Source organism: Atta colombica, unplaced genomic scaffold (assembly GCF_001594045.1).
Source record: "Atta colombica isolate Treedump-2 unplaced genomic scaffold, Acol1.0 scaffold187, whole genome shotgun sequence".
Lineage (NCBI taxonomy): Eukaryota > Metazoa > Arthropoda > Insecta > Hymenoptera > Formicidae > Atta > Atta colombica.
Window position 1 is genome coordinate 408,184 of NW_017259279.1, and position 14,735 is coordinate 422,918.

The 14,735-nt window shown below is 28.2% G+C and overlaps 1 protein-coding gene across 2 annotated transcripts in view; it reads right to left on the minus strand.

Moving 5' to 3' along the window:
- Positions 1-522: 522 nt before the first annotated feature.
- The window catches only part of LOC108686604 (serine/threonine-protein phosphatase 2A 56 kDa regulatory subunit epsilon isoform), a 35,588-nt gene continuing 21,375 nt past the window's right edge, over positions 523-14,735 (minus strand). The window contains exons 6-9 of one of the 2 annotated variants that reach the window (XM_018192001.1): positions 13,264-13,539; positions 12,951-13,180; positions 12,613-12,764; positions 523-1,205 (exon numbers count right to left, since the gene is read on the minus strand). In XM_018192001.1, coding sequence (XP_018047490.1) covers positions 12,614-12,764; positions 12,951-13,180; positions 13,264-13,539 — 657 coding nt within the window. In that variant the 3' untranslated portion in view covers positions 523-1,205; position 12,613. Of the gene's footprint in view, positions 1,206-6,101; positions 6,312-12,612; positions 12,765-12,950; positions 13,181-13,263; positions 13,540-14,735 lie in introns of those variants that run through there. The other variant, XM_018192002.1, reaches the window with a different exon arrangement.

Consider the following 14,735-nt stretch of genomic DNA (forward strand, 5'->3'; position numbering starts at 1 on the left):
CGCTCGTGAGCAGATAGTGAGTATATTAAACTAAGTCGAAAAGTCTACCTATTTTGCAATTTTCGTAATACTTAATAAGATATTAATTTCTAAAAATTGCCGAATAAATGGCTAAAATCAACATATAGAACAATTTTAAGATATCTTTTAGAGTTCTTCATAAAATATCTTAAAAATGTTTCTGAAAGAATTCTAGATATCTTAAATTTATTGTATGACGATTTTAGACATTCTGCTCAATTTAAAAAAATTGCAAAAATTGTAAAATTGTGTAGAGGACTCAGTCCGTTCTACCTACTCAATAGCATTTTGTTAAAACTTATCGGACATCTACATATACAGCTGCACAAACACACACATACGCACGCGCGCGCGCGTGTGATGCGTAATGCGTGTGTATATACATATATATATATATATATATGTGTGTGTGTGTGTGTGTGTGTGTGTGTGTGTGTGTGTGTTTGTGTATGTGTGTGTGTGTGTTTGTGTGTGTATGTGTATGTACATATAAATATTTGTTTTCATTTTTATCTAATTTTTATTACGTACCTGTCACAATTATCATTATTATTATTAATACGAATATGGTACATATATTCAAACACTCGCTGGCTCTATCAGAAGCAGCAAGGGTCAGTCAGAAGGCAACACACTAGTCGCCTGGGAGAGTGCAAAGTGTTGCGTCCTTCAGACATGAACATAAGGATCACAACAACATGTACTTCGTTCATTTCGAAATTTACACCGTGATTGTCCCCTCGAGAGCAGTAACGAAATCTCAAAAAGGGACATTTTCGTATTATTTGTGTGTTGATACCGAGTACATCATATAGTGGAAATCTCTTTTGCCATTTAAATAAAACACAAATCAAAGTATGAATATATCTGATGTATACATAAAATCATTTGGAATTTATTAATCACCACATTTTATTTTGTTATTATTTTTGTTAAAGAAGAATAAGGTCGCGTGATAAACTCTTTTTCTTTTTTTCATTTCTTTTCTCTGCTTCCATCATTCTACTACATATTTCATTCACAATTAATAAAATGAATTACATTAATAAAATGGATTACGTCAAGAATGTTTTCGTGAGATACTTAGTTTCATTAACAAGAATTTTTCGCGCGGTGTATATGAACAATCGAAGTAAACTAATTGTAAGAACTAACAATCGGGCAGCGTGATACCATACTTCCACCTAGAAAAAAAAGGATTATTTAATATTTACATACAAGTAACATTAAAAAAATATTTTTTAAATTTGATCTGTTCGATTTGCTTACACTTTTTTACACTTTTTACACTTAAAATGAGATATATATATATTTGGCGCTGAAAAGAGAGAAAAAGAGTGCAAAAAGCAAGTCGAACAGATTTATTAACATTTTTCACGCGCGCGCGCGCGCGCGCGCGCACGCTCGTACGAATATTTTACATCTTTTAAATTAACAAATTATTATTCATGTAGATATATGTCATAAATGTCATAAATAAACTTTGCTGGAATAAAGATTTTAATACATTATTTAATTATCAATATATTTAATTTTAAAAAAGAAAGATTTTAATAAAGAAAGTATAAACAATGATGTCTAATTAAAGTTTTTAAAAGAATAGCCTTAAAGAATCTCGCACAAATCTTATGGAAAATGGATTTCGATCAAATTATTACATAACATTGTTATATAACATGTTTTACATTAACTAAATTGAATTACTACAGTAAAGGACTCCACACGTTCCTTATAAAAAATGGGTCTCGGATGGCTAAAACTTTGGTAATTTGTAGTTTACGTGATCCTGAAAATTTATCATTATCCCAACTTGATTCATTGAGCCACATACAATGTACATTTAAAATATCACATTTCTAAAAATATTCAACAATATCCGGACCGAAATAAACACATATCCGCCCTGACTGAGTGATCATAGATCTATCTTATTATGAGATAAACAAGGTGACAAAAATACACTCTTTTAAATAATCATGATCATTGTGTTTTGTATTATGAAAGATATTTAGTAAATACTTTATTATTTTATTATTTATTGCAAGATAAGTGTATCGTGTACGACAATAATTAATTAATTTAATAACGTATTGATCATTCTTGTATCACATGGTTATATCACGTTATAATATGTTTTATATACTATAAATAAACAAATTTACAATAGAAATATTATATTTCATTATGCAATTAAAAATAACATAATTTTTATAATTAATGATTATACTTTTACTGGTATTTATTATATTCTCCGTTAAGAGATTAATCGTTATCTTTTCTTGCGTATTCAGCTATATAAAATTATTTAATTGCTTAATAAAATTAAATTATTGTTAATAAGATAAAATTGTAAATACATATTATACCATAGATAAATCAAATAAACATTAAATATAGAAATTTGCTAAAATTAACATTCGCAAACTTGATAAATTCTTTGATGCATTTTAACTCTTCTTAATTAAATTATTACTAACCGTTGACCAAATTCATCACAATTCACCGTGCATATGTACCGGAAATCTTAATAACAAGTTTTGTAAAGTAACTGCCCTACACTTAAGCGATAAAACTGGAAAGGTAAATAGCGTTTCAGCTACAAGTCGACATTGTATAACACTGTATCACACAATGTATGACTATATTCCGTTACTGAAAAGTACTGTAAAAAGCTAAATACGAGCATGTAAAATATATCGGTGTTACCAACTTTTCAATAATTATTTGGTAGCCAAGCTTATTTTGTAATAAAATCATAAAAAAATTATCAATCTCAAAAGATTTATAATTTAATTCTAAATTAAAATCATAAGTCTATTATATAAAAATATTAAGTACTCATAAAAATAAGAATAAAAGATGTAATGCTATCTGTTACACTAGAAAATCAAATTGTGTTCCAACCACTGAATTATATCTATATTGGAATAATCACTGAGTTTGGCGCGAGCCAAGAGAGAGCACAAATTTTGGGTATCGGTATCCTTCTCGTACAGTCAAATTCGAAACTTTTAACTGTACTGTTTTAACTGTAGAAGCGCGTATGTCCTATACTCTGGTCGTATACTCTGGTCAACTGACATAAAAACTTTTAGACCTGTCTGTATTCTTGGAGATGTGCGCATACGTATAGATGCAGCGAGACACCAATACCCTCAAAATCCTGTCGCAAGTTCGTTATTCTCCTAAAAGCGGTAAATGGAAGTGATCATTTCAGTATAGATACAATTCATTGATTCCAACAAGTACTTTACATAATCTAACACAATGTAACGTAATGTTTTCTAGTTGGAAAGTAGTAAGAAAGTTGTAACTGTTACTCGTTATTTTTTAGTCAATAACGTGTAATGATATCGAATTACTTTTTAAAACAAAAAAACTATAATTGAAACTAGTTACTTTTTTATAAAAATTTTTCACCGTTTTTAGTTCGCGCATACAGTTTAATGATGAAAATGTGCATTCCACTCGAGAATGACTTCACATGAGAATGACTCTGTTTTTAGGTCGCAAACAGAAACTTTTCCGTAAAAAATGATTAAAACGGATAGCACATCGGAGTATATCCGAATATATCCGAGTGCATTCAGAGAAAAAAATAGTATCAGTAACTATGTAGATAAATAGCGCTTCAATTATACAGAGTGTCCCACATTTTTGGCAAAGCGCTCTTGTGTAGATAGAACGGATTAAATTAAGTCGAAAAGTCCTCTATCATTTTGCAATTTTCGCAATGGTTAACGAGATATTTATGAAAATAACCGAATTCGCCCGGTCTACAGACAAGTGCAAACGTGAAATAAGACCGCCCGGAGAGATATACGTTCTATGCACATTGTTTACAAGCGACATTAACATGCCTAGCAACAGTAAACGCATACCTCATTGGACAGTCTTATCTCGTCGCCCGCTTGCATTTGACGGTAAGCCGAGCGAATTCGGCTATTTTCATAAATTAATATCTCATTAACCATTGCAAAATTGTAGAGGACTTTTTGACTCAGTTTACTCCGCTCTATCTACACAAAAGCGCTTTGCCAAAAATTGTGGAATACCCTGTATATTAGAGTTCTAATAAGAACAATAAATAAGTTATACACTAAGAAAATATAATAATATTAATCATGTAGTAATATTAACCAACTACAAATGATTAATATTACTATATTTTTTTAATTCATTTAATTTGTTCATTGTTCTCTAATTAAAACTTTATAATATACGATATATTTAACAAAAAAGCTTTGTGATTAAATCAATCTAGGAATAAAAAGGAGCATTAAGTCAACGCTGGTTGTTTATGCGAAAATATTAGTCAGTTATTATTATTCATAGGTTTTTACAATACATAGTTACATTTATAATACGTGAGGGTCCCGTTAGCACACATCGACCGATATCCAGTAATTTTTCACTGCTTTATCAATGAGAATATTTTATTTTAAATTGGCCAATTAGCGATGTGCATTATCGGATCTCTCTCTATAATACATAGTTACAAATTTTTATATATATAACTTCTAGGATTTTTATATAGATAAGACTTCTAGGAATTTTAAGATTAAATTTAAGACTAAATTTTTGCAAAACTAAAAACCGTACTGTCGGGGCGCATCTCTCATTTACTTTTTTGTCTTCGAAATTCAAATCCAATGCTGCGCCTTTTATTGTATGCCGAATAGTTTTCTTAAGAGAAATTGAACTCCGCTACGTCCCTCTGGTAACAATGCCGCGTACTGCTCGTGACTGAGCAACATAAGGTGCGATCCACTTGACGCTACAAATGCTTTGGAAACTTTTGATTGATCAATCGGAAAAAAAGAATTTTACTAACTGAATAATCAAAAAATGCTTCGAAACATTCGTAGTATCAAATGAACCGTAGCCTTAATAAAAAGATTTTGAATGTATTTTTTTAAATTACCTTACAGTGATTACAGTTAATTAATTACTATTTAATGGCTTTATTTAAAAAAAGTGTCTGTCTAACTAGAAAAATATAATTTTTATGTTTTATAAAAGAGATCTAAGACTATTTAATGTAGTTGAGATACTATTTCACTATCAATTAATAATATACAAATATTGTTGTCGTAACTATATTTTTACAGTATTGAGTACTATAGATTAGAATAGCTACTACTCTATAAAATAGTTACAGATACTACAATTGTCAATGATGCAAAAAAAAATAGTTGTCAACTTTTTTTTTCAGTGGCAATAATGTCTATATTATGAGTATTTTTAAGTGGTAAATACGTGCTGTATATTTGAGATGTAAAAACATATCTTTAGCTATGATTGTAAAATACTCGTTTAAGACGCACTTACATTGCACGTTTTGAAATGTGAAATTCGAGTAAAGCGTAACCGATAGCACGAAAAAATCAGCTCGCTCCTGCCGGGATTCGAACTAAGGCCTTATCTCCAAGTCCTTGCGAGGCTGCCACTCTGCCATTGTCAAGGGAACCTCGTTTGTGTTAAGTTCTAATTTTAATGAAACTTTGCACATATACATATACATATAGATTACATAAAAAGATGGAGTTAAAAAAAAATATAAGTTGCAGCGGAAAAACGATTTTAAAAGGTGAAATCACTCCTTATAGCTGACACGTTACATAACGCGGATTTTATCTTTTTTCGTTATAGTTTAACAACTATTCAAGATATCAACAAATGTTTTATACAAAAGTTTCATAAAATTATCTATATTCACCCACATCAATAATATCTTTAAAAAATAATTATTTTCAAAAGTTTTTAAATAATTTTTTTTTAAGTTATTAATTTGGTTGAATATAAATAATTTTATCATAAAACTTTTGTACAAAACATTTTTTGAGAGCTTAAGTAGTTTTTCATAGATATATTTAAAATATTTATAAGAAATTATTTCTTCAAAACTTAATCTCACAATTATATATTAAAATTGTAATAATATTGACATGATTCTATATAAAGAAATGTTCATAATTATAATATTCTTCAAAGAAATGGATGTTTTTATATTATGAAATATGAAATATGTATAAAAAGGATATAACAAAAGTATGTAAGTACATTGTTAAAAAGAGATTTCATTTTAATTTTTATTGTCAATTCTAATTTTCCGATTTATATGGTTCTGTATAAAAAAAAAATAAAATGCGCAAATCAAAAGTATCTTCAGTCTCGCCGTTCCAATTAGTATCATTTACATCTCGATCAATTCGTCGGTAATACCGAATCCAGCGTCGTTTTTCAAAATTAAAAAATCCTTTAATTTTGATGTCACCATGCCAGAATCACTGCACAGAAACAGACCAATGTTAAAATATTGTAAAACATACAATTATACATATATGTACGTATTATGTAACATATTATAAATAAGCATGAAAAGATCATAACTGTCAAAATTTATAATAGAGGATAATATATGATTTATCTACGAGATATCCATTAAAAACATCTTGGTCAAAAGTATTGTACAGAATATTGTCTCGACTTCTTAAATATTAAAAAATAAGAATTTTTGAGAAAAATGTTCTATACAAAAATTATATAGTTTAAAATAGTCTATATTACTGATCTTATCAGTTTGACCTTAGATGGCACAAGGTTAGGTCAAGGTCAAATCAATTTTTGTAAACAAAATACTCTATTTTTTATTTCAGAATCTAATAGCTGGTGTCAAAAGCTTTCAAAACACTGTAATAATGTTATTTTTCATTAAGTATACAAGTTATTCTTTGATTTATAAGGTTTGAAAGTTACAGTACCGCCAACATTAGCATTACGCAAGGTACCATCCGACCGACGCGATGGTTAAAACCTCTTGAATATTGTTCAGGATCATGCCCTGAATAACATTTGTTAAAATCAAAGCCATTGGAAATTATTCTTCTTATTTTCATTTTTGCACTAAAAATTCATTTTTACGCACAAGAAAAGATTCAATACCAATATTCATGACGCCAAACAAGTCGATATTTATAGTCGATTTTTGCATTTAAGACTGTCTTAAATACAGTCTTAAGATGACATAAGTCAATTCGAGGATTGTATTAATATCTTAAGATATTATAATATTTAAGACAGTTTTAAAATAAAAATGGACTATGAATACCGTCTCATGTTTAGTATTTCACAATTGGTAGCTTATGAACAATCCATAGAGAGGGCAGAAATTTAGAGATACTGCACACACCATGTTATCCCTTCCACCATGAATGAGGAAAATAGCAGAAGGCGAAGCCGAGTCGAAAATCGGCTAAGAAGTGCAAATCGTGCCGAGTCCTGCTTTACAGGATTGATTGAAATATGATGCTAATTGGGATAATAATGCGCATAGTGATGAATTTGCATTTTATTTGATATAGAACCATATAAATCGGAAAATTGGAACTGACAATAAAAATTAAAATGAAAAATTTTTTTAAAAGTATAGTCACTGCTTATACTTTTGTTATATCTCTTTTTACACATATTTTTCATAATACAAAAATTTCTTTGAAGAATATAATTATAAACATTTCTTTATATAGAATTATGTTAATAGTAAGAATGTCATGTTAATTAGTTAGTTTTGAATATATCATAATAAATATATATATTATTAAATATAATTTATAGTATTATAATACAATAAATATTTCTTATATAAGATATACAAAGAAATAATGTTTTGAAAAAATAATTATTTTTTACAAATATTTTAAACATTATATCTAAAAAAAAACTTGAGATATCAAAAAATGTTTCATACAAAAGTTTTATGTTCAACATCTGATGATGATATCTTAAAAAATGTGTTCAAAAAAATTTATTTAAACTTTTAAAAATAATTATTTTGAAAGATATTATTGGGTAAATAGAAGATAATTTGATGACTTTTCTATAAAATATCTCATAGCTTTTGAGCTATAATAAAAAAACATGTTATCTATAAGGGATGATTTCACTCTTTAAAACCATTTTTCTGCTGCAACTGATGTTTTCTAAATTCATCCATTTATGCAACCTATATGTATACAAAGTTTCATTAAAATCAGAATTTTACACACTTCGCGAAGTTCCTTTATGAGCCACACAACTCTACATTGATTTGCTTTGTTGCGCTTTCTTATCATATCTTACATAAGACTTTAATTATTATATACAAATTATGTTTAATATGTTATATGTGAAATCTATATACATCTATATATATAACTATTAAATACATACATGCATACACATCTATGTATAAAATACGGTATATATGTATATGTATATATACACAGTAATAAGCGATAATATTAACTTCATGTACATATATCACACTTATCAAAAACTTAATAAATTAAGTATTGTTTATTACGTTTAAGATAAATATATTATACCAAAAATCATTACATTATCTACTACGTGCTATAGAAAAGTTTGAAATAGTTATTTAAAAAAAAGTTAGAAATACAAAATATTTAGTTTTTCTATTTAAAAAAGAAACTTTGGTAATTATGCACTTTAAGGAACATTGCGTCGACTTTGACTTTGACATATGTTGTCAAGGTCATAACCCTGAATGACCTCCAGAAAGTTTTAGGTGATGGTTCGTTGTTTAAAAAGTTATAAAAAAAAGTTTGGAAAATGGCGCACAACTTTTCACGTTCCCTTGGCGAGGGGGAGGGGGGGGCGGGAGACCATCTCCCCTCCCCCGTGCGTCTCTGAAGCAGGAGGAAGATGGGGCTGAAAGTGGCTTCGCGTGGAAAATCGTAAAATATACTTTAAAGCATTAAATTTCTATTTCATATAGTAAAAAAGAGACATCATTTTTCAAATTTTTTTGTTAATAACTTTTTAATTAACAGCGACCGCCATCTAAAACCTACTCAAAGAAAGTCACTCAGAGTTATGATCTTGACAATATATTATATGTCAAGATCAAAATCATCGGCGCGGTGCCTTAAAATGCATAATTGCCGAAACTTTTTAAAATTCTTGCATTTTTGCAGTATCAGGGGTCTTAAGACATACGGCTCATAAAAAAATTCACAAATAACGGTTAGAAATAAGATGTAAAATAACAAAACTTAATGTGTTTGATTAAGGACAAAGTTTGATTAAGGAATAAGAATGATGAATACATATAGAAAATAATAAATAATAATTCTAATCTTTGCATATATTACAAATGTGATGATGTGAGGTATGTACATGTTTTATATAATGCATTTCTTGAATTTAATGTACTGAATTCAAAATGTGAATTCTGTGTGCTTATGGCATGAATTCCGCCCGCTAAAAATGCCATATATTCCAAACAAGTGGGAAACAAACAAGATATCAAGTTAAAGAATTAAGCTAAGCATTATATTTTGCACCTCTGAACTTAGCACCGACTTTAAGAGAAAAAACTTTTTTAATACGTATTAAAGTAAATTCGGTTTGTACATTTTCTTTTTCGTTTATACCTCAAGAAATTCAAAACTATAAAGAGTTGAAAAAAATGCCAGCACTCCACTTTGAAAAAAAATTTTTGTGCTTTAAATTAAACTCGGTTTGTACCCATTTGTACCATCTTTCTTTTTATTTGTACCTCAAGGGATTCAAAACTACAAAAAAAAATGCCAATATCCCATTTTGAAATATTTGAAGTCTGTAACTGGTACTGTTTCGAAATCGTTTGTATCATCGGTTTTGCGTTTGTATTCTAAGGGGGTGATTGTATCGAATTTTAAAAATAGGGGTGAGAGCCAAAACTTTGCCATTTTTTAAGATATTTGAAATCTGTAAACAGGTGCTGTTTCGGGATATGAAACTTTTCGTTTGTACCCGTTTGTACCACCATCGATTGTATCGAATTTTTAAAATAGTTTCGTATTGTACCAAATGATTCCGTTTACAGCATCCATTTACAGATTTCAAATATCTTAAAAAATGGCAAAGTTTTGGCTCTCACCCCTATTTTTAAAATTCGATACAATCACCCCCTTAGAATACAAACGCAAAACCGATGATACAAACGATTTCGAAACAGTACCAGTTACAGACTTCAAATATTTCAAAATGGGATATTGGCATTTTTTTTTGTAGTTTTGAATCCCTTGAGGTACAAATAAAAAGAAAGATGGTACAAATGGGTACAAACCGAGTTTAATTTAAAGCACAAAAATTTTTTTTTCTTAAAATCGGATGCCAGGTTCACAGAGAGTATTTGCTGTACTTTGTTCTTTATCCCTCTATATATGCGTGTCACCAAATAATCATTAAGTCTTTTGCATTCCTTTTAGTGGATTATTAATTTTATATAGATTATAATACATGGCGCTTGGATAAAATCTAATCATAAGTTAATCAGTTAATGAAAAATCGGACCTTATATATATTGTGAAATGGACAAGAATGGATAAAAACTAGCTAAAAACGTCCAAACGGTGAAAATTTTTTATAAGGGTTCTATAACTATAAAGTAATTTTCCCAACTCTGTGTAATAATATGGAGTGTTGATGACACGCAAATCGTATGCATGTAAGTCCTATATTAAATTAGTAAAACAGCGGAATTCGATCTTCAGGGATTCTAAAATTGATCTGTTTTACTGATCAAATACAATTATTTTTCAAAACGCTATTTTTTAAATCATCTTTATCAGATTTAAAAATTCTTTTCTATAATTAAGGAAATTTTTCCATAATTAAGGGAAAGGAACCTGATTTAAAGGGTCAAAATTTTCAATTTTTTCGGCTTTAATTAATAGTACTTTCAGAAAATATATTCGTAAAGTTTTACAGTGAAATTCGAAATATTTTTGTAGTTACAGCTTGGGAAACAGGTATGCGTTGCGCAAATATATGGCAAAAGTGTTAATTGTGTTTCGTTTTTGCGGTCCCTAGCAAGATATTATTAACCTTGGCAGATGTTTGTTTTAGAAAGATCTTTTAACTAGATGTTTAGGCGAGCAAAACTCGAAATTCAAATCTTTAATTCCACCATCTGGCGCTTTACTTCAAAATACTTAAATTCTGAAAAACTTTAAACGCGTTTTTTTCAAAACTACTTTTTCAAATGTGCAAGATACTCAAAAACTTTTCAATCGATTTCGTAAAGTTTTTTAGTTACATAATTATCAACTATCCTAGGTAAAAATGTTTATTAAAAAATTAGCATAAACAATTATTTTTGCAAATAAATTGAAATTTTTTGGTTAAAATCGTTACTTTTTTTAAAGTTCCACAATTCTTACAATTTGATATCTTTATTATCTTTTTGCTATTTTTTTAATTCTTAAAGGATAAATATTATCTAATTAAAAAAAAATTTTGTTTTTTGTTTCAGGTAAGAATTATAAAAATACAGATTCTGGATTACAACACACCACACACATCAATTTACAACTCCGGTGGCAAAGCATAATAATGATTAATAAATAACTAAGTTACATTATTTTTTTATTAAAAAATTTTATTAAAAAATTATTTTGTATTCTTCAAATACATAACAAATCATCTCTAAAATTTTGGAAAAATCGGCTTCATAAAAAATTCGCAAAAAACAGTTACTTTTCAGCGTTCTAAACCAATAAGTTCTCTCTTAAGAGTATAGATGCAATTTAAATTAGTCGAAAACAAAAAAAAAATCAAAGAAATTTTTCTCTTTCACTAGTTCCTAGTCCAAAATGGCGTCAATTTGTGCTAATACTTGCTTCGTGTGAAAATTCTAAAGCAATTTATACAAATTGTGAAAACAATTTGAATTGTGGATTGCATGAATAAACAATGTTGAGTTCTTAAATTAAGATTTACATGTTTAATATGTAAGATTAAGTCTTCGAAATAAGATTATGTCTTCGAAAATTTGTGCGCATGCAATATTGGTGTAGTAATATATCGATGATACATACTCATAATCATGTGTAAATCAATAAAAGTGATCTCATCGCAGTTTGGTCCTCAATTTAGAATTCTTTTAATACTGCATACATGAAAAGGAAATGCTTTCATATTGACATAATATAATTGAGCATATTAAATCGAAAAGTAACATTAACGAAATATAATTTAGTAAGTATAATTTGTAATCTTAAAACATTAAAGATTGTAATTTACCTGCCATATTGTATTTTGTTAATTTTATATTTTTTATTTAATTTTTGTCCGATTATTACGTAAATACAAAAACATATATTTTCTACATAATGCAATATTAAAATAGATCAAAATGTCTTTTTTATGTATTATTATATGGGAAAGAGCTATTTTCAAATAGATATATCTAAAAAACAAAAAATGATATTGAAACAGAGATACATCTTAAAGCTAAAAATTATTACTTTTGCATGGCATTAATAATATTAAAAAAAAAACTTTTTGCTTGCGAAGCTATATATAATATATCTATTATAAAAACTCTCAAAATTATTTTTTTTATCTCTGTAACGTCATTTTTTTCAAAATTATGATAGATAATTTTGTCCAATAAATTCGTGTTCAACAGACAAAAATATATCAGAAAGAACTATTCATACTTAAAAAATTATGTATGGACAGTGCATAATATGGCTGAAGACTTTAAGTCTTCAAGAATGTATTTTAAATCTTTAAAAATAGATGAAATAATATTCTTACTTCAAGGACGAGTTCGCATCATAGATGTGTTAGTGGCAGGAACTGGATTATTGGAGGAAACTGCGAGAGCATTACGGTCGAGAGTATTGCGTCGTTCTAATTCAGCCAGTTTCTTCCACATCTCATCCCTTTCTCTTTCTTTCCTTTTCTCTCTGTAATTCAGATATATAAAGAAATAATGTGATTAAATTTTTATTCTTCATATAACTTTAAATAAATTGTATTAAACTTTTAATATAGCATTAAAATATTAAAATTTAATTAAAAATTAAAATAGATTAAAGAAAGTTTCGCTTGAATTTGATAAAATATAAAAAATTTAAAAAATTTGGTCTTACTTTTGCCTGTCCAACTTATAGTTGGCAGTAAGTTCATCGAAGAGCTTGCTGTTCATCTCCATAAACGTTTTTAAAACATTGTAAACAAGAGCTATAATCGTCTGATTCCAATGTTCCTTGCTAATTTTGTACAATGCTGGAAACATAATCTTCATTATTACTTGGTTGTTTTCTTCAATTAGAGACATTATATATTCGTTATTCCAAAAGTATAATGCTCTCTCTGCAACCTATAATACAAAATATGTAATTCATTATTTCACAACTTCACGATGAATCCGTCAAAATTAGTGTAAAATGTTGTATAAATTACCTGGAAATGTGGTGAAGACACGCAACGTGCGACTTGCCTGAATAAAGGTTCTTGTATTTTAACAAATTGATTAGGTTCTATAACGTCCAATATTTCTTCAATTTCACCAAGGAACATCACCTCCTTCTGGCTGCACGTTTTAGGCCAGAACTTAAGGAGGCCTCGTACAACTGGTTCTGTTAAAGTCGCGTCTTTTTCCAAAAATTGTACCACACAGTAAGCTAATTGCGCATGATAGAGCGATAAACATTTCACTTTATGTAGTGGCAACAACACCTAAAAAAATTCCCACAAAGATATTTTTTAAATCATTTTTCTTGTTTTGAGTTCTAAATTTCGTCTCTTCTTTTCAGGGCCGCCGCAAGCAGATGTGCAAGTTATGAACTGCATAAAAGCGCATTAATGAAGGAGGCGCCAAATTAAGTTTTAATCCTCCGTTTACAATACTTTTTCTCTTTTCATCCGCAATTTGAATTTTTTATTCAGCTCATTTTTTTACTGTTTCAGACTTTCAAAAAATGTGAAAAATTTCAGAGTTACTTTTCAACATCTTTTACCCAATAAAATCCTTAATTAAATACTAACAGGATATTTTAAGAGAAGGAATCGAACTTCGCTTTCCTCTTTATTTCAGAAAAATTTGAGAATAAAACTATTTGTATCAAAAAATTTAGATTGTAAAAGAAGAATTAAAAATCAATTCTCCATTTCTAATAACATGTGCATCAGGATATCGATTATTTTTCTAGAGCAGAAATGTGAAATGTTTCTCTATTAATCTCAATAGTAAAAATTTTCACTTTTCACATTTTCCGTTCTAAAAAAAAAATAACGTGATCAAATTGCGCCTTATCTAAAGACAAATAATTTAATAAAATTATTTAAAATCATATCTTATTTAAAAGATTAGTAAATAAAAATACGAGAGACGGAAAAAGCTCCTTTGCATAAAGGTACTTTATGTACCAGCAGCGGCCCTGCTTTTCCTAACAATTACACAGGCCTGCAAAAATGAGACTTTGAAAAGTCCAATGAGATGTAGTTTGATCACAATTGATTGACCAAACAAAAATTGACAAAAATTTGACGTGCTGGAAATTTTCGGCTTGCGGCGGTTTCAGCATTCAAAAATTTATCTATAAGAAACATCTAGTTCGGTTCTAAGTAATTTTTTATTCTAAACTAATGTTATTAATGTTGCTGCAACGTTGAAACAACATTGAACAAATTATTATCTGTATTTAAAATACATATTTCAGATATTGAAAAGAAATAAATACTTTTATTAAATAAAAAATTTTTAAACATGCAAAATTCTGAGAAATATATATATTAGTATATTAATTTAATATATATATCTATAGTTATATATAATACATTTTAGAAAGTAAAATTAATTTTATATAATAAAAAAATATCAATGTTATATTTAAAGTTGAATTTCTTCCAATATATTGACAACTAATTTTACA